This window comes from Anomaloglossus baeobatrachus, chromosome 5, assembly GCF_048569485.1.
Source record: "Anomaloglossus baeobatrachus isolate aAnoBae1 chromosome 5, aAnoBae1.hap1, whole genome shotgun sequence".
NCBI lineage: Eukaryota > Metazoa > Chordata > Amphibia > Anura > Aromobatidae > Anomaloglossus > Anomaloglossus baeobatrachus.
The window spans coordinates 502,674,896-502,702,139 of NC_134357.1; the positions used below are offsets into that span (position 1 = coordinate 502,674,896).

Consider the following 27,244-nt stretch of genomic DNA (forward strand, 5'->3'; position numbering starts at 1 on the left):
TTAGTGTGCCTAGACCTGTTCTCAAGATCATCTACCTTGTCCAGCAATACAGCAATGTCCTTATTCCTGCTCTCCAGCATCTATGAAATTTCCTTTAGAGAGTTCTCCATGTCAGAGACCCTCTGCTCCACATCTGTAAGCCTTGAACCCTGGGCATTAACTTGGGTGACTATAACGTCTAATGAAGACTGGAAGGCTGTGAGCCACTCATCAATCACCAGCATCAAGAGATCCATGATGGCCTGAGCAGTGGCCTGGGGTGCATCTGTAGTTGCCTCAGGGGAAGCACCTGGAGATGGGGGTGCATTTTGGTTTTGTCTTTGCGGTCTAATTCCTTTACTTGATTGTGTGGCATTGCCCTTACCCACAAATTTATCCATAGTAAGTACTGTAAATATGGAGCTTCTTTAGAGACTGTGGGGACGTCACAATAACATAAACTTAATTACATCTGTGTGGTAAACTTGGCTGTTTCACAATTATTTCCACGCTGTGTATGAGAGTGTATAGATGTTACTTGAAAAAGACCAGCCAGAAGGGCAGGAGGCAGGCCAGATGACTGATCCCACTTTTGTTTGCTTTTCACCCTCTTTCATACTGTCAGTGCTGGTGAAGTAGGGGTTAATCAAGTTGAGCTGTGATGTACTTCAGGCTTATCTGCCTCTGTTTACTCTTGCAGATTACAGGTCTTGTGCAGCAGCCATTTAAGTGAGATGAGAACTGCAGGGATGTAGCTCCCCCCTCCTCAGCCCTCTGTCTTCCTTTATCTCCTGACCTGCTCTCACAGCGGAATGTCTCCCGAGGCTCTCAGCTCCCCCCTCGCCCCTCACTCACAGTATCTCTGACGGTCGGCCTGCCCACGGAGCTCTGTGTGACAGGTAAACACAGCATGCACTGTCCTGTATGCTCAGCCTTGTGCTGCTCGGCGTGACGTGCTTCTAGGACCCCCGGGGACACAGGAGAGCCGGGCTAAAGGTACCGTCACACTAAGCAACATCGCTAACAACATCGCTGCTGATGCACAACTTGCTAGCGATGTTGCTTAGTGTGACATCCAGCAACAACCTGGCCCCTGCTGTGAGGTCATTGGTTGTTGCTGAATGTCCTGGGCCATTTTTTAGTTGTTGCTCTCCCGCTGTGAAGCACACATCGCTGTGTGTGACAGCGACAGAGCAACAACTAAATGTGCAGGCAGCAGGAGCCGGCTTCTGCGGACGCTGGTAACCACGGTAAACAGCGGGTAACCAAGAAGCCCTTACCTTGGTTACCCGATATTTACCTTCGTTACCAGCATCCGCCGCTCTCAGCTGACAGTGCCGGCTCCCTGCTCTCTGTACACGTAGCCGGAGTACACATTGGGTAATTAACCCCATGTGTAGTCTGGCTATGTGTGCAGGGAACAGGGAGCCGGCACTGGCAGTGTGAGAGCCGCAGACGCTGGTAACGAAGGTAGATATCGGGTAACCAAAGTAAGGGCTTCTTGGTTACCCGCTGTTTACCGTGGTTACCAGCGTCCGCAGAAGCCGGCTCCCTGCTGCCTGCACACGTAGCAGAGTACACATCGGGTAATTAACCCGATGTGTACTGTGGCTAGGAGTGTAGGGAGCCGGCGCTAAGCGGTGTGCGCTGGTAACCCAGGTAAATATCGGGTTGGTTACCCGATATTTACCTTAGTTACCAAGCGCAGCATGCTTCCACGTGTAGCGACGCTCCAGCGATCCCTGCTAGGTCAGGTTGATGGTGGGATCGCTGGACATCTCACCAGCGACCTCCTAGCAACTTACCAGCGATCCCTATCAGGTTGTATCGTTGATGGGATCGCTGGTAAGTTGTTTAGTGTGACTGGGCCTTAAGGCTACACTGCCCTTGTCCTGACCTTATCCCCACTACCTGGTTTTCGGTAAGCCCTCTGCTGATTCCTATTTGGGCTTTTCTCAGGCTGTAACAGGGAGCGCTCTTAAAAAGCGGCCATTCCAAAGCTCCGCCTCCCGGAAGTCCTTTATACCAACTTTTATCCTTTATTTTTATTCCGATTTTCATTTTTATTCCTATTTTTATTTTGATTATTTTTTATTCAATATTTGAATTTTTAATCAAAATTTTTATTCTAGAATTTAATTTTTCCTTCTAATATTTAATATCTCAATTGAGAAAACACTTCAATATTTAGTTAAGTAATATCTAATATAAGAATATTACTTTATTAAATATCATTATGTGCAAGTTAATCACATGAAAAGGAAAAGTTTAAATTTTTTTGGGAAGAAAAAACCCCCACTTCATTCATCGATATATTCATTCATTTGCTTTCTAGTAATACATTATTCTTACATTAGTATGTTAACGCAATAAGGATGAAATATTGATTATGGTTACACATTTTCTTATATAGAAGATTATTTAATACATAATAGACAGATCAAATAAATTAAATTAGAGTAATAAAATTGGAAAAGATCAAGGTGCATCAAGTTCTACCTTTCTACAGTAAATATATTTTGAATCAATTATAATCATTTAAAATTAATAATAGTGTTTTAATGGAATCATTAAGTCTTTTCTTAAAGGTTGTTTTATTGACTGTCATTATTACTCCTTTGGTTTTGCATTTTACAAACAATCTAACTAAATAAGCCACATTGTTGCCTTTTATATTTAGTATTATATTTTGGTTACATTCAAACACATTGGCACCTATGGGTTGGAAAAGTAATTACACCAATGACGTAAAAAAAAAGTTATTACATGAAAATATTATCGTATGTACCATTATTCAGTATCATTTCATCATTCTAAGTATCAATTATATTAATACATTTACAATAATAAATGATTTTATGACGCCAGGATGGACAATATTATTATAAAGTCTCAGTTTTGTTATCATTTCCAAACCTTCAAGATGCGGTATTGTCAGGGAGCTGCAAACCTGAAACATGTTCTGTACATTTAGACTAAGGCTATGTGCGCACGTTGCGTTTTTTCCGCGGAAATGCTGCGTTTTGAACTGCAGCGTTTTCAGTGCCAAATTGCATGCGTTCAGCTTCCCCAGCAAAGTCTATGAGAAAGCCGAAAAATCTATGCACACGCTGTGTTTCTAAATGCAGCGTTTTGGATGCCCAAAATCGCTGCGGAAAAAAACCCAGCATGTCACTTCTTTTGTGCGTTGTAGCTGCGTTCTGTACCCATTGAAATCAATGATGTGGGTCAGAACGCAACCAACATGCACTTGGACTGCATTTTTGTTGCATTCCGCATGCTTTTTTGACAAGCAAAACGCAGGTCTTTTCAGTCTCTCTCTGTCAATGTCGGTCAATCTCTGTCTGTGGATGTCGGTGAATCTCCCTCTGTCTGTTGGTCGCTCTAACTGTCTCTTTCTCTCTCTGTCCGTCGGTCAGTCTCTCCGTCTCTCTCCCTCTCTCATTCTCACTGATCCCCGATCACCTGCGCGGCGCTGCACGGCTGTCACACTGCTCCGGCGGCTTTTCCTTTTTTGAAAATGCCAGCCGCTCATTATTCAATCTGGTATTCCCTGCTTTCCCTGCCCACCGGCGCCTACGATTGGTTGCAGTCAGACACGCCCCCACGCTGAGTGACAGCTGTCTCACTGCAACCAATCACAGCCACAAGTGGGCGGGTCTATATCGTGCAGTAAAATAAATAAATAATTTTAAAAAAAAAACGACGTGCGGTCCCCCCCAATTTTGATACCAGCCAGGGTAAAGCCACACGGCTGAAGGCTGGTATTCTCAGGATGGGGAGCCCACGTTATGGGGAGCCCCCCAGCCTAACAATATCAGCCAGCAGCCGCCCGGAATTGCCACATCCTTTAGATGCCACAGTCCCGTGACTCTACCTGGCTCATCCCGAATTGCCCTGTTGCAGTGGAAATTGAGTTAGTAAGGAGTTAATGGCAGCAGCCCATAGCTGCCACTAAGTCCTAGATTAATCATGGCAGGCCTCTCCCCGAGATACCTTCCATGATTAACCTGTAAGTTTAACAAAATGAAGACATACACCAAAAAAATCATTTATTTGAAATAAATAACAAAAAAACCCAACCCTCTTTCACCACTTTATTCAAGTCCCCAAATACCCTTCCATGTCCGACATAATCCACAGAGGTCCCTCGACGCTGTCAGCTCTGCTACATCGGAAGCTGACAGGAGAGAAGTCACAGACCACGACCGCTCTCTGTGAGCTCCCCACAGCAACTGAAGTTAATCATGGCAGACATCTATGAGACACATTCCATGATTAACCTGTAAGTGAAAGTAAAACACACACACCCGAACAAATCCTTTATATGGAATAAAAGACAAAAAAAACACCCTCTTTCACCACTTTATTAAAATTCCCAAATATCCCTCCAGGTCTGGCGTAATCCACAGAGGTCCCGCGACGCATCCAGCTCTGCTACATGAAGCTGACAGGTGCGGTATTAGAACACTGCCACTCCTGTGAGCTCCACGCGGCAACTGAAATTAATTGCGCTGTCAGCGGGGACGTCACTGAGGTAATGCCGGTGTGTCTGTGCGGCGATGTTGAGGGCTGTAGTGTCGGGATGTGTTCGGGGATGTTGAGGGCTGTAGTGTCGGGATGTGTGCGGTGATGATGAGGGCTCTAGTGTCGTGATGTGTGCGGTGAAGATGAGGGCTGTAGTGTCGGGATGTGTGCGGGAATGATGAGGGCTGTAAAGTCGGGGTGTGTGCGGGGATGATGAGGGCTGCAGTGTCAGGATGTGTGCGTGGATGATGAGGGCTGTAAAGTCGGGATGTCTGCGGTGAAGATGAGGGCTGTAGTGTCGGGATGTGTGCGAGGATGATGTGGGCGGTAATGTCGGGATGTGTGCGGTGATGTAGGCGGTAATGTCGGGATGTGTGCGGTGATGTAGGCGGTAATGTCGGGATGTGTGCGGTGATGTAGGCGGTAATGTCGGGATGTGTGCGGGGATGTAGGCAGTAGTGTCGGGATGTGTGCGGTGATGTAGGCAGTAATGTCGGGATGTGTGTGATGATGTAGGCGGTAATGCCGGGATGTATGCGGTGATGTAGGCGGTAATGTCGGGATGTGTGCGGTGAAGATGAGGGCCGTAGTGTCGGGATGTGTGCGGTGATGATGTGGGCTGTAGTGTCGGAATATGTGCGGTGATGTAGGCGGTAATGTCGGGATGTGTGCGATGATGTAGGCGGTAATGTCGGGATGTGTGCGGTGATGTAGGCGGTAGTGTCGGGATGTGTACGGTGATGTAAGCGGTAATGGGATGTGTGCGGTGATGTAGGCGGTAATGTCGGGATTTGTGCGGTAATGTAGGCGGTAATGTCGGGATGTGTGCGGTGATGTAGGCGGTAATGTCGGGGTGTGTGCAGTGATGTAGGCGGTAATGTCGGGATGTGTGCGGTGATGTGTGCGGTAAAGATGAGGGCTGTAATGTAGGCGGTAATGTCGGGATGTGTGCGGTGATGTAGGCGGTAATGTCGGGATGTGTGCGGTGATGTAGGCGGTAATGTCGGGATGTGTGCGGTGAAGTAGGCGGTAATGTCGATGTGTGCGGTGATGTACGCGGTAGTGTCGGGATATGTGTGGTGAAGATGAGGGCTCTCTCTCTCGGCTAAAGAAAACTTAACGCAACGCATTATTTCACTGGAATCCGTGGCCTTTATTATCACACTATTTTGCAAGGCATCCGTCACATGCTTTACAAAACGCATTGTGACGGATGCCGTTCAACGCAAGTGTGAAATTAACCTGAGTGACGGCAGCGCTTATCGCGCTGCTCACTTCAGTCACTCAGGGGATTAGATGTCACCGGTGAGTCCTTCACGGGTGACCGCTAATAAGGCCCCGACACACAGACAGAGCCGCGGTATGACAATGAAGTCGGGTGTTGTGTCTGCTGTCAGCCAGCATGTAGCAGAGCTGAATTGCTGTGGAACGCACTGTCAAAAATGCATCCAAAACGCATGTAAAACGCATGGAAAAAGAATCCAAAATGCATGCGTTGTGGATGCATTTTTTTTTTTTACAAACGCAGTGTCGAGTCTGCCAGAGGGTGCGTTGTCTTCTGCACTGCAGAGAACGCAACGTGCGCACATAGCCTTAACCACAGTTACCAAAGAGAGCAAGAAAGTGTTAACGTTAACCCCTGTCATGCTGACCAAAAACGTCTCAACACCTGTTCCAGGGATGACAACAGGCAGCGCACAGGATCCAAGGTGACTAATGTAAATTTCATACTGCACAGATACCAAAAGCCTATGCTATTCTTCTACAATTATGAACTTTGCGTCTTTATCGACATTTGATTATGGACTTTGATTAAATATATGGACTTTGCAATAAAGAATAAAGTTTATGGATCTAACAATGATAAATGCAATAAAGGACTGTATCAAATCGATAACCATTCATCTTTTATCAAAGGATCTATTTCAAAGGACTGTGTTTATGCCTGTAATAATTAACAAACATCGGTTGATAAGGAGACAACATACTAGATGACATCAGATATAAGAAGACACCATCCCAGATGACATCAGATAATGACCGGATCTGTTTTGCATCTTTTTAGATTTAGGAAAGTATAATTATGTGTTTTCTATGATTATCAGTCATGGCCTACCATAACATGAATCCACATTATTATATTGTTGAATATACAACATGAATAATGCAAAATTGATTATTATTTACATAATTATCATTGACATTGATCCACTATTTCCAAAGAAGGAAAAAAGATCTGTTATCTTAATGATGTATTAATGTATTTGGAGGGTTTCATTTAAATTTTTCCTCCACAAGGGGGAATTGTAAAAAGTTCACATTTATCAAATAATTTATAATGCAGAACTTATTGAAAACAGTACTTATAGAAATTAATATTTTGAGTCTGTATTGAATATAGATAGATGCTGACATAGTCTTGTCTATATGTATATCCGTCCAGGATAAAGTATAGATAATGAAGAAACTTATCTCTCCTGATTTAGTAAAGAAATGGACTATTATTGAACTCCTCACGTAAGCTAACGAAGAATACTATTTTTCATTTCTGTAATTGAACTAATAACTGTTCTATTTTTGTCAATAATTTTTACTCAATATAAAATACATCTATTTATTTTTACGTTTTTTGAAGTCTATTTCTCATGCGACGTATCATGTATTTAAAGAAAAATATATGCAGGGCATTTATTTTTTACACTCCCGTGTGTGAATTCTGTGATGATAAACAAGATGTGATTTCTGACAAAAACATTTCCCACATTCAGAACATGGATATGGTTTCTCCTGTGTGTGAATTCTCTGGTGTACCACAAGACTTGATTTCTTTAGAAAACATTTCCCACATTCTGAACATAAAAATGGCTTTTCTCCTGTGTGAATTTTCTGATGTCTAACAAAATCTGATTTCCCATTAAATCTTTTCCCACATTCTGAACACGAATATGGTTTCTCCTGTGTGTGATTTCTGTGATGTATAATAAGTTTGGATTTCTCGTTAAAACGTTTCCCACACTCTGAACAAGAAAATGGCTTCTCCCCTGTGTGAATTCTCTGATGTACATTAAGTTTGGATTTCTCATTAAAACGTTTCCCACATTCTGAACATGAAAATGGCTTCTCCCCTGAGTGAATTCTCCGATGTGGAACAAGATGTGATTTCTTACCAAAACATTTTCCACATTCTGGACATGAAAATGTGATCTCCTTTATGTGAGATGTCTGATGTACAACAAGCTTTGATTGCTGTATAATACATTTCCCACATTCTGAAGATGAGTATAGTTTCTCTCCTGTGTGGGTGTTCTGATTTACAAGTGATTTCTTATTAAAACATTTCCCACATTCTGAGCATGAAAATTGTTTCTCCTCTTTAACAGCTAGTTCATATTCAACAGTTGTATTACTTTTGCGTTGTATATCAGTCATTGACGAAGCAGAAGAAAGGACCTGTTGAAAATGATCAGATGAAAGATTTTTTCTGAGGTCTTGAGGTATATATGGGATATTGGCATGTTCTTCATATGTGTCTAGGGTAATACCATGATCATCTGCTGCAAAATCTGAAAATATCAGATATCCGTCTGAGCTCCTGGTACAGTCATCTGCCAAGAATAAAAGTGATTGTATTACTTTTCAATAACACTGCATTGAAATCATATCAATAATATATATTTTATACATTTTCATACAAATTGTAATACAAATCAATTATCAATTGACTAAAAGTAGAGCACAAAGGAGGGATGATTAGATTAAGATGTTAGACCATCAGGTTGTGCAGTTTAAATTTTTCACTTCTATGCTGAAGTCGTCTTCGCCATAGGTTCATGTTTCAATTCGTCTGTCACCAATTGTTACCAGTTATATAAGGGGTGAGGAACCTTTTTTTCCTGCAAAGGGCCATTTGGAGATTTAGGGGCTGTACAAAACTATCAAACAGTTAACTCACCCCTAGTAGGATGGCTGCAGCTACTTCTTTTTGGTGAGGCATGTGATATAAGGTGGTATTAACTTGTGTCAATCTGGAGTGGAGTCAACTTTATAAGTTTTGAAAGCAACTCAGCAGAAGGTTGTACCGAACACAGAAGTATATAACACTGCATGTCTCCTCACAGTAGCAAATTCATAATAGCTCGTGTTACATTTATAGAACATCAGTATATATCATATAGGAGACACTGACACTGCTGGTTACATCACATAGGAAAAACCAAAACTGATGTATACATTACGTGGGAGACTGCAAGATTGATATTATTATATATATATATATATATATATATATATACACACACACACAAACACACACACACACACACACATACAGTTAGGTCCAGAAATATTTGGACAGTGACACAATTTTCGCGAGTTGGGCTCTGCATGCCACCACATTGGACTGAATTTGAAACCTCTACAACAGAATTCAAGTGCAGATTGTAATGTTTAATTTGAAGGTTTGAACAAAAATATCTGATAGAAATTGTAGGAATTGTACACATTTCTTTACAAACACTCCACATTTTAGGAGGTCAAAAGTAATTGGACAAATAAACCAAACCCAAACAAAATATTTTTATTTTCAATATTTTGTTGCGAATCCTTTGGAGGCAATCACTGCCTTAAGTCTGGAACCCATGGACATCACGAAACGCTGGGTTTCCTCCTTCTTAATGCTTTGCCAGGCCTTTACAGCCGCAGCCTTCAGGTCTTGCTTGTTTGTGGGTCTTTCCGTCTTAAGTCTGGATTTGAGCAAGTGAAATGCATGCTCAATTGGGTTAAGATCTGGTGATTGACTAGGCCATTGCAGAATGTTTCACTTTTTTGCACTCATGAACTCCTGGGTAGCTTTGGCTGTATGCTTGTGGTCATTGTCCATCTGTACTATGAAGCGCCGTCCGATCAACTTTGCGGCATTTGGCTGAATCTGGGCTGAAAGTATATCCCTGTACACTTCAGAATTCATCCGGCTACTCTTGTCTGCTGTTATGTCATCAATAAACACAAGTGACCCAGTGCCATTGAAAGCCATGCATGCCCATGCCATCACGTTGCCTCCACCATGTTTTACAGAGGATGTGGTGTGCCTTGGATCATGTGCCGTTCCCTTTCGTCTCCAAACTTTTTTCTTCCCATCATTCTGGTACAGGTTGATCTTGGTCTCATCTGTCCATAGAATACTTTTCCAGAACTGAGCTGGCTTCATGAAGTGTTTTTCAGCAAATTTAACTCTGGCCTGTCTATTTTTGGAATTGATGAATGCTTTGCATCTAGATGTAAACCCTTTGTATTTACTTTCATGGAGTCTTCTCTTTACTGTTGACTTAGAGACAGATACACCTACTTCACTGAGAGTGTTCTGGACTTCAGTTGATGTTGTGAACGGGTTCTTCTTCACCAAAGAAAGTATGCGGCGATGATCCACCACTGTTGTCATCCGTGGACGCCCAGGCCTTTTTGAGTTCCCAAGCTCACCAGTCAATTCCTTTTTTCTCAGAATGTACCCGACTGTTGATTTTGCTACTCCAAGCATGTCTGCTATCTCTCTGATGGATTTTTTCTTTTTTTTCAGCCTCAGGATGTTCTGCTTCACCTCAATTGAGAGTTCCTTAGGCCGCATGTTGTCTGATCACAGCAACAGCTTCCAAATGCAAAACCACACACCTGTAATCAACCCCAGACCTTTTAACTACTTCATGGATTACAGGTTAATGAGGGAGACGCCTTCAGAGTTAATTGCAGCCCTTAGAGTCCCTTGTCCAATTACTTTTGGTCCCTTGAAAAAGAGGAGGCTATGCATTACAGAGCTATGATTCCTAAACCCTTTCTCCGATTTGGATGTGAAAACTCTCATATTGCAGCTGGGAGTGTGCACTTTCAGCCCATATTATATATATAATTGTATTTCTGAACATGTTTTTGTAAACAGCTAAAATAACAAAACTTGTGTCACTGTCCAAATATTTCTGGACCTAACTGTACATACAGTACAGACCAAAAGTTAGGACACACCTTCTCATTCAAAGAGTTTTCTTTACTTTCATGACTCTGAAAATTGTAGATTCACATTGAAGGCATCAAAACTATGAATTAACACATGTGGAATGAAATACTTAAACAAGTGTGAAAAAACTGAAAATATGTCTTATATTCTAGGTTCTTCAAAGTAGCCACCTTTTGCTTTGATTACTGCTTTGCACACTCTTGGCATTCTCGTGATGAGCTTCAAGAGGTAGTCACTGGAAATGGTCTTCCAACAGTCTTGAAGGAGTTCCTAGAGATGCTTAGCACTTGTTGTACCAATTGCCTTCACTCTGCAGTCCAGCCCACTCCAAACCATCTCGATTGGGTTCAGGTCTGGTGACTGTGGAGGCCAGGTCATCTAGCGTAGCACCCCATCACTCTCCTTCTTAGTCAAATAGCCCTTACACAGCCTGGAGGTGTGTTTGGGGTCATTGTCCTGTTGAAAAATAAATGATGGTTCAACTAAACGCAAACCGAATGGAATAGCATGCCGCTGCAAGATGCTGTGCTAGCCATGCTGGTTCAGTATGCCTTTAATTTTGAATAAATCCCCAACAGTGTCACCAGCAAAGCACCCCCACACCATCACACCTCCCCCTCCATGCTTCACGGTGGGAACCAGGCATGTAGAGTCCATCCGTTCACCTTTTCTGCGTCACACAAAGACACGGTGGTTGAATCCAAAGATTTCAAATTTGGAGTCATCAGACCAAAGCACAGATTTCCACTGGTCTAATGTCTATTCCTTGTGTTCTTTAGCCCAAACAAGTCTCTTCTACTTGTTGCCTGTCCTTAGCAGTGGTTTCCTAAAAGCTATTTTACCATGAAGGCCTGCTGCACAAAGTCTCCTCTTAACAGTTGTTCTAGAGATGTGTCTGCTGCTAGAACTCTGTGTGGCATTGATCTGGTCTCTAATCTGAGCTGCTGTTAACCTGCGATTTCTGAGGCTGGTGACTCGCATAAACTTATCCTCTGCAGCAGAGGTGACTCTTGGTCTTCCTTTACTGGGGCAGTCCTCATGTGAGCCAGTTTCGTTGTAGCGTTTGATGGTTTTTGCCATTGCACTTGGGGACGCTTTCAAAGTTTTCCAAATTTTTCGGACTCGCTAACCTTCAGTTCTTCAAGTAAGGATGCCCACTCGTTTTTTTTTACTTAGCTGCTTTTTTCTTGCCATAATACAAATTTTAACAGTCTATTCAGTAGGATTATCAGCTGTGTATCCATCAGACTACTGCACAACACAACTGATGGTCCCAACCCCATTTATAAGGCAAGAAAAACATTTCCGGGGACTACCTCTTGAAGCTCATCAAAAGAATGCCAAGAGTGTGCAAAGCAGTAATCAAAGCAAAAGGTGGCTACTTTGAAGAACCTAGAATATAAGACATATTTTCAGTTGTTTCACAATTTTTTAAGTATTTCCAATTTTCAGAGTCATGAAGATAAAGAAAACTGCTTGAATGCGAAGGTGTGTCCAAACTTTTGGTCTGTGCTGTGTGTGTGTGTGTGTGTGTGTGTGTGTGTGTGTAATATATATATATATTATATATATATATTATATATATTATATATATATATATATATATATATATATATATATAAATCTCACATAGGAGTCACAGAGGCTGTTTATATACATCACATAGGGTAAACCAAGAATGTTGAATATACTTCATATGGGTGACACTGAGACTGCATCTTATACAACATATAGGAGACACTGTGAATGTAATATATACAGCTATACATTGCTTAGGGGACACTGAGGCTGGATTATACACAGAAGACACTGGGGGTAGAGCATATACATCACATAGGAGACACTGGGCTGCAGCACTAGCCAGCATCAATATATAATCCTTCGTTACATGCGCCTTGGCGTTTAGTACTGAATTCTGCGTGCGCATGCAAAAAGGAATTAAAGGCAGTCAGGGTGCCGGAAAAGGTCATCACAGGCCATAAATATCCTGTGGGCTGGAAGCTTTTCGCCCCTGAGTTATATGATCAGTGGAGACTCATAAAAGGGGCCTGTAAGTCAATGCTATTAGTAGGTATCTGTCTCATACCTTCCTTGTGAGATACATGCAGTCTAGCACAGAGCAGGGCAGAGTGGAGGATTTATATGAGGCATGGATTTGGAGCAAATGTAGGGTTTTGTACTTTTTTATGGAACTAAGCAGAAAATGCAAGAAAGGAGAAGTCGTCCTTTATACTCTTTTTTTACATGACAGTAGCCTATAGAAACATTGGCTTTTGTCATACATATGGGAGCAGTAGGGGATCTGAAAATAAATTAGCAAAATTGATTTTCTACAAGCCATGGTTGCCAGTCCCTGGTTCTCTTATTGACCAATTAGCTTAAAGGTTATGAACATCTTTGAGCACAAAAAACAATCAGTGAACAACCCATGTGATTAAGTTTCTGTAGTTAACCTCTTCATGACATATGACGTACTGGGTACATCAAGGATCATGTGAGGTTAATCCTTGCCGCCTGCTGTGGGTAGTCGGCAGGGATCACTGCACGTCAGCTGATTTGAACAGCTGACATGTGCGGCTATCAAGTACGAGTGGATTTGCTACCCACTCGCACCTGTTTACCGCTTGCATCTCGCTGTCAAAATGTGACAGCGAGATGAAACAGCGCTCTGCGGTAAGCGCTTACCTGGCACCATTGGAAGTTACGTGACGTGATCCCGTGGGCCGATGGTTGCCATGGTAGCACAAGGTCATATGATGACTCCTGTACCTATCATGAGTCAGTTCCTCTTACAACCGGCAGACTGTTGTTTGTAATAGGAGAGCTGCTTGTTTGCAGATCTCCGCTGTGTAGCGGTGATCTGGAGAAATAGAAAAGCGATCAGACTGATAAAAAAACCTAAAAAGTTTAAATCACCCCCTTGAAAGGGTTAAAAAAAATAAAAAAAATATACATACATTTGGTAATCGCCACATTAAGAAATGCCCAATTTATCAAAATATAAAATCAATTAACCTGATCAGTAAACAGCTTAGCAGCAAAAAAATTCCAAATGCCAAAATTACGCTTTTTTTGTCGCTGCGTATTTTGCGCAAGCTGTAGTAACAGGCGATCAAAATGTAGCATCGGCGCAAAAATGGTACCGTTAAAAACATCAGCTCTAGACGCAAAAAATAAGCAGTAACTGAGCCATAGATCCCAAAAAATGAGAACACTACGGATCATGGAAAATGGCGTAGAAAGTGCGCCTTTTTTTGGACAAGCTTGTGAATTTTTTTTTTTAACCCCTCAGATAAAAAGAACGTATACATGTTTGGTGTCAACGAACTCGTACCAACCTGAGGCATCACAACTATTCATCAATTTTACCATACAGTGAACACTGTGTATAAAATAACCCAAAAACAATCAGGCAGTCGTACTTTTTTGCAAATATTTTCACACTTTGAATTTTTTTTCTGTTTTCCAGTACACTACATGGTAAAACTAATGGTTTCATTCAAAAGTACAACGCGTCCCGCAAAAAATAAGCCCTTATATGGCAAGATTGACTAAAAGATAAAAAAAAGTTACGTCTCTCAGAAGGGGAGCGAAAAAAGACCCCCAGGAAAAAAAAAATCGCCCACGAGTGAAGGGGTTAATAAAGTTGAACTTGTTTTTTATCAGAAACCCTCACAGCTATTTTTCCTATTGATTATCCTTTTTTGCTGGGCCTTGTTTCTCGTAGGGGTCCTTTCCTTGGAGTTTGCACACTTTTTAGGTATTTTGTTGTGTTGTTTTCAGTGCACACATTCATGCACTGTTAGATTATCATTTTTTCATGTGTTCTGTGCTCACATAGATAGATGTGTACTACTGGTATTTGTGCTTCTTTATATCCGTCTGTATAATTTTGATCAACCTTTTCTTTTATTTTATTTATCCTTAGCATCACCAGATTTTAATATGGATTGGGAGACTAGGGAGCCTCTTGGCGGGCTCAATCTTCCAGTGTTTTTATTAAAGTAGATTCAGCCACTCCAGCTTCTGATAATTATTCTTCTCTTACCCATCAAATAATCTCTGCACATTAAACGGGGGTCTGGTGGAAAATACGTGGTCTGGAGGAATACTTGAATGAAGGCATTGTGCCACGGGGCTTAGAATATTGATTTTCCCAGCATGGGAGCCCGCCACTGCCTTCAGAGACACCTGGGAGCAGGGTCTCCTGCGTTGACCCAACATCATTATTAATATGTTGTGGACCATGATCGTGACCTCCTAGACAGCACACAGACATATATTAGGGATCTTGAAGGCAAACTAGCCTTACACGAGGATGCCCAGCAGGTCCCCGCTTTCAGCTCTAAATTGAGAGATATCGTTGACAAATTTTAAATTGATGTTATCCAGAAGAAAAGAAAGAAATTTAATATAGAGACCGCGGTAACTTTGAGAACAAATCAGCATGGAATGGAACCACCATGAAATGGAAACATTGTGGCAATCAACAATCCGCATGCCCGGAACCACCTGAGTCAGGGTGGACTGATGTTACACGCACTGACACTGAGTCGAGTGAAGATTTTTTTATCCAGCGCCAGCAGCGACATGGACAACACACAGGCAAGACATGGAAGAAACTTGCAAACAAGAGTTCAGAAGATTCCAGACAAAAACTTTGCCTACAGGGGGACTCGCAGATGCAAGCACCCGTAGAGATCATCTCAGCACAGGAAACCCAGGTACATGGATCTAATGACATCCTGCAAATTATTAATTTCTCTGACCATGTACTTACTCCATGTGAGACACGGGTCCTACAGAAGGGATTAACCTTTTTGCCCACTCATGCTCTGGACAAATTCCTACTTATTAAAGATTTGTTCCTTTTTTGCAGGAAACTCACGCTTCAGGTTATCTTTCGGAAACCAGAAATAATTGAGGGCATGAATAATATTTCATTCTCCACCATAACTATTTTCTTTTTGACAGTTCATTTTATAAGCAAATATCAGGCGTGGCCATCGGCACACGTAATGCGCCGGCCTATGCCAATTTGTTTTTGGGGTGGAGGAATCCACTATCGTTTATTCTTTACAACAACTCTAGATTGAGCATGTTGTCTATTGGCGTTACTATTCAGACGAAATTTTCGTCATCTTGTCGGGCACTCAGCAGGACTGCCTCACCTTCCTTACCACTCTGAACAACAATCATTTGACTATTCGACTTACACTTGCTATATCGGCCAGTTCGGCGGTCTTTCTAGATTTACAAGTTACACTACAGGAGAGTGGGCTGCACATGGACCTCTATCGGAAGCTGACAGCCACTAACAGTTTCCTCCAATATCAAAGCTTTCACCGGTTACATACTTGGAAAGGCGTTCCAACTGGACAATTTCTCCGTGTTAGGAGAATATGTTTACGGGAGGAGGACCATAGAAGACAATTGAAAGGTCTAACTGAACGTCTCATTAACAGGGGTTACCCGTGTATAGTGATAGCTATGGCTTACCGGCAAGCCAAACGGGAGACACAGTTATCGCTGCTTGCATCTCGCATCCGGTCTCGGGATCAGCATACGAGATTTATCACCAACTTGAACAACCAGTGGGGCTAGGTAAGGAATATTCTAAGCACACTTTGGGATATCCTTACCCTGGAGACACAGACCAATTCTATTGTTGGTGGTAGGCCTCTGCTTACTGCATGTATAGCACCCAATCTTGGTGATATCCTTACGAGGAGCCATTTTTCTAGACCTACGTTTAGGCCCAATAGGGATCAGGTTCTTCTGGGTTCCTACCCATTTGGCAATTCCAATATATGGAACTTACCAGCCACAGTTTCTGTAAACTCTTGGATTCTTCTGAACACAAGTTGGTCTCTTAGATTAACTGCAAGACCAGTAACGTAATCTATGCGTTTATGTGCCAGTACCAAAAAGGATACGTTGGACAAACATCGCAAGAACTAAGACGTAGAATACAAAAACACATTTCCACCATCAATATAGCAACATCTAAATTTAGAGACAGCCTGGCTCCCTCAGATTTCCTACTTTATGAAAAGGTTTCATGACTATGTTCATTGCTCATTACTCATACAACCTAGTGCCTGAATGTTTTAAGTTCCATGCTGTACAAGCTTTATTCTGTTTATGTTTGTTTCGTTGTCGTGTATAATGTGTTTATCATAAATTTTTATGTAAAAAATGTTTAATAAAAATAATCTGATTTAAAATAGTGTTTTAGCGATAGCTACTGAGTGTTCACTGTTAGGTTTGTAAATACAGAAGATACAACCATAAAAGTAGTGTGAAAAGATATTTTCTTTTTTTTAAACTATTAAATCATTAAGTGTAAAATCCAGATAAAAAAAACTCAAACACATAAATTCAACACATAATTAATTGTACCATCCAGTGACTGAGAAGAATCTGTGACTTCTCTGCATTTAGTATTTACTACTCACCTGTGCAGTTATCTGTAGGAATCTCCACTTTACACCGCTCATCACCCCACGCATATGTTTCTGGAGTATTAATATGGGTCAGATCTTTACCCTGAAACAAATATTATTAAAGTCACAGACAGATGGAGAACTTGTATGAAATGATTTTAAAACAGAAACAATAGTAAATGAACATGGCGACTTTAAGGGTGCGTGCCCACGATCAGTGTTTGCTGCATTTTGGACGCAGCATGCTTCAGCTGTGTCCAAAATGCAGCGTTGTACAGTACAAGTATAGTGGACGGGATTTCTTGAAATCCCGTGCCCACTATGCTTGTTTTTTTCCGCAGCAAAACACTGACCTGCGGTGCGTCTTTCCAGACCGCAGCATGTCAGTTGTTTGCTTCGGATTTGCATGCATCCTCCGTAGGGAGAACACAACGAGGAGACCGCAGCGCACTGAACCTTGATCGTGGGTCCTGCGGAGGAGACGTGCAGCCCCGTAGATCAGGACTCGCTGCGTCCAGAACACAGTGAGTCCTGATCGTGGGTACATACCCTAAGAGAACCTACTCCATATTGTCTCTGTGTATTCAACTATTCGCATAACTCTTGGTTCGATCAAATAGCACTACTGGTCAGAGAAGTTTCACATTTTTGTTCACGCCCTTAAGTTCCTATTGCCTACATCTTTTGGCGGGAGGTTTTCTTTGTGTATGTACACTATGCTAAGGCTGGGCTGCATTGATTTCCTGAGGGCTTGTAAAACACATCCTAATATTTAGAGTTCAAAAGGCATAGGGAAGTGTTGATTTCACTCACAGAAATGTAGCACCCAAACAGGAACCAGAAGCGCATTGTACCACCTGGATCTCAAGTGAGAATGGGCTCTTGAGGGAAAGTGAATCTAAAAAAACTGCAGCATAATCTAAGAAGCTTATTCTTACATTTTTGCTTCACTTTCACTGCGAGTTTGGTCCTTTGCCATTCCAGTGACTTATTTTACATTAAATTGTCTGCTCCACAAACTAAAGAGATACTTATGCCATTTTTAACTTTTTACTCATGATAGGATTAGTGTGAAAGTGCGAAATATAGTGGTCTTTATATTTGGAGGATTAAGAGTGTTTCTGTGTCTTGTTTGAGTGTCGAGAAGGATCATCTGAACAGAAGGGGTATTTTGTAGTCTTTTTACTGGGATTCATATTATGTAGGGTTTGAAAGTGCATTAGTGCCTACATACACATGAGTCTAGGGTTTGAAAGTGGCTTGGTGGCTACCTACGCAAGAGAAAAGTGATATATTTTTCAAAGGTATTTAGCTAAGGTGGCTTGGAGAGCAATATGGAAATTTGCCTTAGTAGATGGAGACAGAAAACCCAAAAAGACAGCAAAGATAGTGGTCAGAGAATGTGAAAGCAAAACTGGCATAAGAGTTTGTTAAATTATGTTGAACAGGCTGAAAATTCCCGAGATGGGGTTCTGAATGTATCTCAGCAGTAGCTGATCATGAGAGAGCAGCGTGGTAACAAGAAAAAGGTGTAAACTTGAGCAGTAAAAAAAATGTGACTGAGGAAGTGATTAGAATGGGAGGGGTAGAGAAACCACTAGAGGGGATATGTTCTTGCACGACTGTTTTGACAATGGACTGGACAGACTTAATCAAACAGAACCATCACTATCCCCTCCCGATAATAGACTGGGAAGGTGGTCATACAAAATGCAGGATGGAGAGATAGTCAGTCACCCACACCTAAGACCAACACTCAAAGCTACTATAAGGCTTGTGGTGACCAAAATGCATGTAATACCTGAAGGAGAAAATCTTCCACCACACACTTGTCGACATGGAGAGAAGATGAGGATAAGGGTAATTCAGTAAGTGAGACTCATGAAGAGCATCCCCAACAACCAACAATGATTGAGGGGAGATGGGAGGGTACAACTGCTACACATCAGACACAAGCGATTTCCTTAAAAGGGTGACTAGTACTCTTATGCACATCAGTATTCAAACACTGGTAAAGTTTTCGTTGATCTCGGTTATCGTTGGTTTCGGTTTTCGTTGATTTTTTCCACTAACAATTTGCCTCAGTTTTCATTGGTTTCTTCTGTTTTCGTTTGTTTTTGTCTGCATACCAACTACCAATGTGACTACGCTGCTAATTTTGCGACAACAAAGGGTGATCCACACATTCTCTTTCTCCGTGTGACATTGTGTGAGTGTCACCTCGCTCATCAGTTTCAAAATTTAAGATAAAATGAATTTATTTTTTACATTAGTGTTGTATATTAATTTAAGATTCATTTTCTATTCATTTCTTATTGATTTTAGTATTAAACACTATCTTCTTCTCTATAAAATGTGTTTTTGTATGTATTTTAGAGTGTCTAAAACAAATTAATTGGATTTACATTGATTCCTATGGAAATAATTGGCTCAGTTTTCGTCGGTTTCAGATTTCATCAATTGTTTTCGGACGGATTATCGACAAAAACTGAGGTATCACTGTAATATAGACTCACTGCAGCCGTACCTGCACATTACTGGTTCCTGTACAGGCTGGTATCCCTAGCTGCACAAGACCCTAATGGTTATTGCACAGACTGGCATATCCCCAGCCATACAACTAGAAACCCACAACTCGGACCTGCCTGCCTGAAAGGCTGTCAAGTTGTTTCTAGTACTTCCTGAGGAAACAGAGAGGAGGTTGCTAACATTAATCGTGCAGTGATAGACAAGGAGCTAAGGTGTGGAAATATAAAACATGTGCACAAGTGGACAAAGAGAAATAATAATTGCAAGCTAGGGTAAACTTCTAACAACCAACCTCACAGAACATAAAAGATTGGTGTAGGAAAGGAAAATAAGAAAACACGAGTCTCTGCCTTAATCTCTTAACTGCATGACTGGAATTCCTTAGCAGTAATCCACATAGAAATATAGCCAGCGGAGAAGAAAAGTAGCAGGAGAGAATAAATAACCCCACCCAGGATGTGATAGTACAGAGTAAATAAGCAAGTGAGAAAATGGATAACTGTAAACCAAAAGGAAAAAAAACTAAGGCAAAAGACCATCTGCATGTAGACAAGGACTGACCAGGCTGTGGCTCAGCAGGGAAGGACTGATCGCATAGCACAAGGTTACAGGATCGAGTCCCAAGCCTGAGGCATGACAAGTACAAGCTTTGGAGCCCAAGTGATCAGTTGCTGAAACAGTTTCCTAACTCCGACAAGAAACCTATACTTTTCTTTAGACAGATCCAACTGATAAAGGTTACACACACACACACACACACACATTATTATATATATATATATATATATATATACACACATACACACACATATACATATACATATACATACACACACACACACACACACACACACATATATATATATACACACACACACACACGGTATGTATATATAATAATATATATATGCACATACATACATGATATATATATATATATATATATATATATATATATATACATATATATATATCATGTATGTATGTGCATATATATATATTATTGATATATATATATATATATATATATATGAGGTGTTGGTAGATATAAATAGGCAGGAAATAGTACCGGCAAAAGAATATCTGATTATTAGATATGGGCCTAAGTATTTGCAGTCAATAGCCTCAGGAGAAAAGTACTGTAAAACCCTGCAGTGTTGGGCTCTGAAACAGCAGAGGGAACGATCCGTAAACTTAAATTACATAACTCAGGAGAAAAAGAAGAAAATGTAGAAATATATTGCCCGTTTGTAGATGATTTGGATTTGTGTAAAGGAAACCTATTAGAAAGGGGTTTGTGAAAGTACATCCTGAGTGGAGAGGGATGGGCTGCATCTTAATGGGGAGGGTGCAGCTGTGCTGGGGCAGAAGATGGCTAGAAGGTTGGAGGAGTGTTTAAACTAGGAATGGGGGGTGAGGGTATTCACTTTATAGAAGGGGAATGTAGTGCAGATAGTGACCATACATAACGTGCATGTACACTAATGCCCGAAGCCTCACAAATAAGGTGGAGGAATTAGAATTAATATTGTTGGAAGAAAATTATGATATAGTGGGGATATCAGAGACATGGCTGGATGAGAGCTATGACTGGGCTGTTAATTTACAGGGTTATAGCCTATTCAGGAATGACCGTACAAATAAGCGAGGGGGAGGTGTGTGTCTATGTAAAATCATCCTTAAAACCCATCCTGCGTGACAACATATGTGAGGGTACTGAGAATGTAGAGTCCCTATGGGTGGAGATAAGGGGGGGAGAATGAATAATAAAATACTGATAGGGGTGTGTTATAAGGCGCCGAATATTATGGAAGAGGTAGAGAATCTCCTCTAAAAGCAAATTGATAAAGCAGCGAGTCTCGAGGAAGTAATTATTATGGGGGACTTTAACTATCCTGATATAAATTGGGGAACAGAAACTTGCAGTTCCAGCAAAGGAAATAGATTTTTGATAACAATGAAAGATAATTACCTTTCACAAATGGTACAGGACCCCACAAGAGGGGGAGCACTACTAGACCTTGTACTAACCAATAGGCCAGACCGCATATCAAATATACAAGTTGGGGGTTACTTGGGGAATAGTGATCACAAAATAATAAGTTTTCATGTATTCTTTAGTAAGATGTATAGTAGAGGGGCTACAAGGACACTAAACTTCAGGAAAGCAAATTTAAAACGGTTGAGAGATGATCTTAGTGCAATAAACTGGGATGATGTACTAAGTAATAAAAGTACACAAAGCAAATGGGAGATATTTAAGAGCATCCTGAATAGGGCTTGTGCAGAAAATATACCCTATGGGAACAAACATGCTAGAAATAGGAGGCAACCCCTATGGCTAAATAGAGCTGTAAGGGAAGCAATAAAAGAAAAACAGAAAGCCTTAAAAGAATTAAAGAGGGTAGGTAGTGATGAGGCATTATATAATTATAGAAAATTAAATAAAATATGTAAAAAGCAAATTAAGTTAGCTAAGTTTGAGACAGAGAGACTCATTGCGAGAGAAAGTAAAAATAATCCTAAAATATTCTTTAACTACATAAACAGTAAAAAACTGAAAAGCGATAGTGTTGGCCCCCTTAAAAATAGTCTTGGTGAAATGGTGGAGGGGGATGAGGGTAAAGCCAACCTGCTGAATGACTTTTTTTCTACGGTTTTTATACCAGAAAATGCCATGGCAGATCAGATGACATGACCAGTGATACCATAAATTCACCCTTGAATAGTACCTGCTTAACCCAGCAGGAAGTACGCTGCCGCCTCGAAATCACTAAGGTTGACAAATCTCCGGGCCTGGATGGCATACACCCCAGAGTACTACAGGAATTGAGTTCTGTGATAGATAGACCATTATTTTTAATCTTCACAGATTCCTTAATAACAGGGTCGGTACCGCAGGACTGGCGCATAGCAAATGTAGTGCCAATATTCAAAAAGGGGACAAAAACTGAGCCAGGAAATTATAGGTTCGTAAGTTTAACCTCTACGGTTGGTAAAATCCTTGAGGGTTTCTTGAGAGATGCTATACTGGAGTATCTCAAGAAAAATAACCTTATGACAGAGTATCAACATGGGTTTATGAGGGATCGATCCTGTCAAACTAATTTGATCAGCTTCTATGAAGAGGTAAGTTCAAGCCTGGATCAGGGAAATGCAGTGGATGTTGTGTATATGGACTTTTCAAAAGCTTTTGATACGGTGCCACACAAAAGGTTGGTACATAAAATGAGAATAATGGGGATAGGGGAAAATATGTGTAACTGGGTTAAAAACTAGCTCAGTGATAGGAAACAAAGGGTGGTTATTAATGGTACATACTCGGACTGGGTCTCAGTTCATAGTGGGGTACCACAGGGGTCAGTATTGGGCCCGCTTCTTTTCAACATATTTATTAATGACCTTGTTGGGGGCATGCGGAGTAGAATTTCAATATTTGCAGATGATACTAAACTCTGCAGGGTAATCAATACAGAGGAGGATAATTTTATATTACAGGGAGATTTATGTAAATTGGAGGATTGGGCTGAGAAGTGGCATTTGAAGTTTAATGTAGATAAATGTAAGGTCATGCACTTGGGTAGAGGAAATAACATTTATGATTATGTACTTAATTGTAGAACACTGGGTAAAACAGACACAGAAAAAGACTTGGGTGTATGGGTGGATGGTAAACTTCACTTTAGTGGACAGTGTCAGGCAACTGCTGCCAGGGCTAATAAAATAATGGGATGTATTAAAAGAGGTATAAGTGTTCATGAAAAAAATATAGTTCTACCTCTGTACAAGTCACTAGTGCGACCGCACTTAGAATACTGTGTACAATTCTGGTCACCGATATATAAGAAGGACATAGCTGAACTGGAGAGGGTGCAGAGAAGAGCGACCAAGATTATTAGAGGAATGGGTGGGCTGCAATACCAAGACAGGTTATTAAACTTGGGGTTATTTAGTTTTGAAAAACGAAGGCTTAGGGGGGATCTAATCACAATGTATAAATATATGAGGGGACAGTACAGAGACCTTTCCAAAGATCGTTTTACACCTAGGCCTGCGACTGGAACACGGGGGCATCCGCTACGTCTTGAGGAAAGAAGGTTTAATCATAATCACAGACGAGGATTCTTTACTGTACGAGCAGTGAGACTATGGAACTCTCTGCCGCATGATGTTGTAATGAGTGATTCACTACTAACATTTAAGCAGAGCCTGGATGCCTTTCTTGAAAAATTTAATATTACCAGTTATGTATATTAGATTTTATGACAGGGTATTGATCCAGGGAACTAGTCTGATTGCCGGATGTGGACGAAGGAAGGAATTTTTTTCCCCATTGGAGCTTGTTTGCCACATTGGGGTTTTTGGTTTTTTTTTTGCCTTCCTCTGGATCAACATGTTAGGCTACGGGTTGAACTAGATGGACTTAAGCCAGCTTTACACCTTACAATTAGGTATGCGATCTCGTATGCGATGTGACACGCCCAGGTCGCATATGCGATCTAATGAGATTGCACGTAGGTCGTTCATTTGCTGTCACACGTGCGTTAGTAGCCTATGTTAAATTGATCAATTTTGTGTGCGATCCTTTAGATCATGTGTTCTGTGACGTATGCATCGGGTACCCTTTTTTTTTTTATTTATTGACTTGACAAGCGTGTGTAATGTGTAGGGATGCGTTTTTACTATGTCATCTGCCATTCAGCTCTGCTACATGGCCGCTAACAGCAGACACAGACAGCCATGTAGTAGAGCTGAATGGCCGATGACAGCAGACTCAGACAGAGCCGCACTGTCAGAATGAACTCGGGTGAACTTCACCCGACTTCATTGTCATGTGGCGGCTCTGTCTGTGTCGCGTCCTGATTAGCGGTCACCAGTGAAGGACTCACCGGTGACCGCTAAACTCCTGAGTAACTGAATTGAGCAGCCCTCTCTCATATACTCACCAATCCCCGATCCCCGGCACTGCACGGCGTTCACACTGCTCCGGCGGCTTTTACTGTTTTGAAAAAGCCGGCCGCCCATTAAACAATCTCGTATTCCCTGCTTACCCCGCCCGCCGGCGCCTATGATTGGTTACAGTGAGACACGCCCCCCACGCTGAGTGACAGGTGTCACACTGCACCCAATCACAGCAGCCGGTGGGCGTGTCTATACTGTGTAGTGAAATAAATAATTAAATAATTAAAAAAAATGGCGTGCGGTCCCCCCCAATTTTAATACCAGCCAGATAAAGCCATACGGCTGAAGGCTGGTATTCTCAGGATGGGGAGCTCCACGTTATGGGGAGCCCCCCAGCCTAACAATATCAGCCAACAGCCGCCCAGAATTGCCGCATACATTATATGCGACAGTTCTGGGACTGTACCCGGCTCTTCCCGATTTACCCTGGTGCGTTGGCAAATCGGGGTAATAAGGAGTTATTGGCAGCCCATAGCTGCCAATAAGTCCTAGATTAATCATGTCAGGCGTCTATGAGACACCTTCCATGATTAATCTGTAGATTACAGTAAATAAACACACACACCCGAAAAAATCCTTTATTGGAAATAAAAAACACACACACATTCCCTGGTTCACCACTTTAATCAGCCCCAAAAAGCCCTCCTTGTCCGGCGTAATCCAGGATGGTCCAGCGTCGCATCCAGCGCTGCTGCATGGAGGTGACCGGAGCTGCAGCAGACACAGCCGCTCCGGTCACCTCCACGCAGCTAATGAAGACAGCCGTGCGATCAGCTGATCTGTCAGTGAGGTTACCCGCTGTCACTGGATCCACCGGTGGATGCAGCGGTGGCCGCGGGTAACCTCAGTGACAGCTCAGCTGATCGCGCTACTCACCGCCGCTCCGGTCAGCTCCAGTCAGCAACTGAGGTGAGTAGCGCGATCAGCTGAGCTGTCACTGAGGTTACCCGCAGGGAATACGAGATTGTTTAATGGGCGGCCGGCTTTTTCAAAACAGTAAAAGCCGCCGGAGCAGTGTGAATGCCGTGCAGCGCCGGGGATCGGGGATCGGTGAGTATATGAGAGAGGGGGATAGACTGACATGGACAGAGAGAGAGGGACAGAGATAGTGACTGACTGACAGAGATTAGTGCATGACAGACATTGTGAAGCGCTCTGAAGCAGACCTTTTTTAAGCTGCGGTGCAGAGCGCACACCTGCGCACATAACCTCAGACATCACAATCGTATGATGGATGTCACACGTTACAATTCACTAGTTTCGTACTACTAAACGTCCAATGTATGAGGAATAAACGACGTGTATGCGATCACCGTATTTTCGTTCAATATCGATCGCATGTAGGTTTCACACGCAAATACATCACGAACGATGCCGGATGTGCGTCACTTACAACTTGACCCCGACGGCGGATTGAAAGATCTATTGAAGTGTGTAAAGCAGGCTTTAGAGTCTCCCTTCAACCTTAAAAAACTATGATACTATGATGATTATCTTACAGCGCATACCTAATAGGGCTTTACAAATACACAGCGGCAGGGCCGGACTGGGACTAAAATTCAGCCCTGGCATTTGGAGGTACACAGGCCCACTTTTCACGTGTTGAATATGTAATATCTTCGTGCACTTGTAGGTTGTGTAACACGACCATATAACATGTAGTCACGGCTGCATCAAGTATTACAGCTCAGTCCTATTTCTTACTCTTAAGTTGCCGGACCTGGTGAAGCCGCTATTTTCCCTATAGAAATGGGTCCCATAGTTAAAGAAGAGGAGGCTGAGCTCTACATATAATGCTAAGGCCTCATCATATAGCTGATGGGCAGGGATACAAAATCAGATCCCCGTCAGCTAATATTGCTGACCTATGCTACAGATAGGTGATCAGGGAAGCTGTAGTTGTTACTGATGCTAATTTTGGGTGAATGTCACTTAGGGAATGTGCAATGACATTTTTGGGGGCAGATCCCACCATGGAAACTACTATGAAAATTACTCACAATGAGTGACCATCTGCATCTATTACTGTGCACAGGTTCAGGCTTTTGAGCATCTTTTAACCACTTCAGGTTTCTAAAACCACCAAGTGGTTAAAAGAAGTGACTAGTTCATTGTTCTGGTGTTTTCCACTCAGCAGACGCTCTGTACTTTACAATGCAGATCAATGGAAAGGTTCGGAAAATGCCTGGATGTCTTTTATTGCGTTTTACCATCAGTTTTTCTTAAAAGCACAGTAAAAAAAAATGTGACAAAAACAATAGGAAAACACTAAAAAAGCCAAAGATGGTCAAGACCATAGAAAAAATACCAAGGAAATGACTGTAAAACTACACTGAAGATGGGTTAGGAAAAAAAATGCCACGATTTTCAACATCTACTTAAAAAACTTGCCGGTGTTGCTTGAGTTTAAAACACCTTGTGTGCACATACCCTTATGTTTTCAAGTTTTTGGAAACCCATTCCCTGCATTGTTTATTTGTTTTATTCACTCTCCCCAGGTCTGCTATTGTCTGAAGCGCTGATGTCACATCACAATTACAGCGCTGCAACCAATCAAGGAGCTCAGCAGCTAACTGATTGGCTACAGCGCTGCTGATGTGATGTCAGAGATGCAGACACTTATAGACTCCAGGCGCAACAGCAGTTTATTTTTTATAACAAAAAGGACGCATCAGACATCAAGAGGATGTGAGCAGTCAGGGTCATGTAAGAGCTACTCACATGAATACATCACTAGAACCAAATATTTGAGGAGGATTTAGAGACATTCTGCTTAAAAAGTGTGTAAACATGTTAA

The 27,244-nt window shown here is 41.8% G+C and overlaps 1 protein-coding gene across 1 annotated transcript in view; it reads right to left on the reverse strand.

Moving 5' to 3' along the window:
* Positions 1 to 5,603: 5,603 nt before the first annotated feature.
* The window catches only part of LOC142311942 (uncharacterized), a 38,898-nt gene continuing 17,257 nt past the window's right edge, over positions 5,604 to 27,244 (reverse strand). The window contains exons 5-6 of the mRNA XM_075350812.1: positions 16,969 to 17,059; positions 5,604 to 8,111 (exon numbers count right to left, since the gene is read on the reverse strand). Of these exons, the coding sequence (XP_075206927.1) occupies positions 7,195 to 8,111; positions 16,969 to 17,059 (1,008 nt within the window). The 3' untranslated portion in view covers positions 5,604 to 7,194. The remainder of the gene's footprint in view (positions 8,112 to 16,968; positions 17,060 to 27,244) is intronic.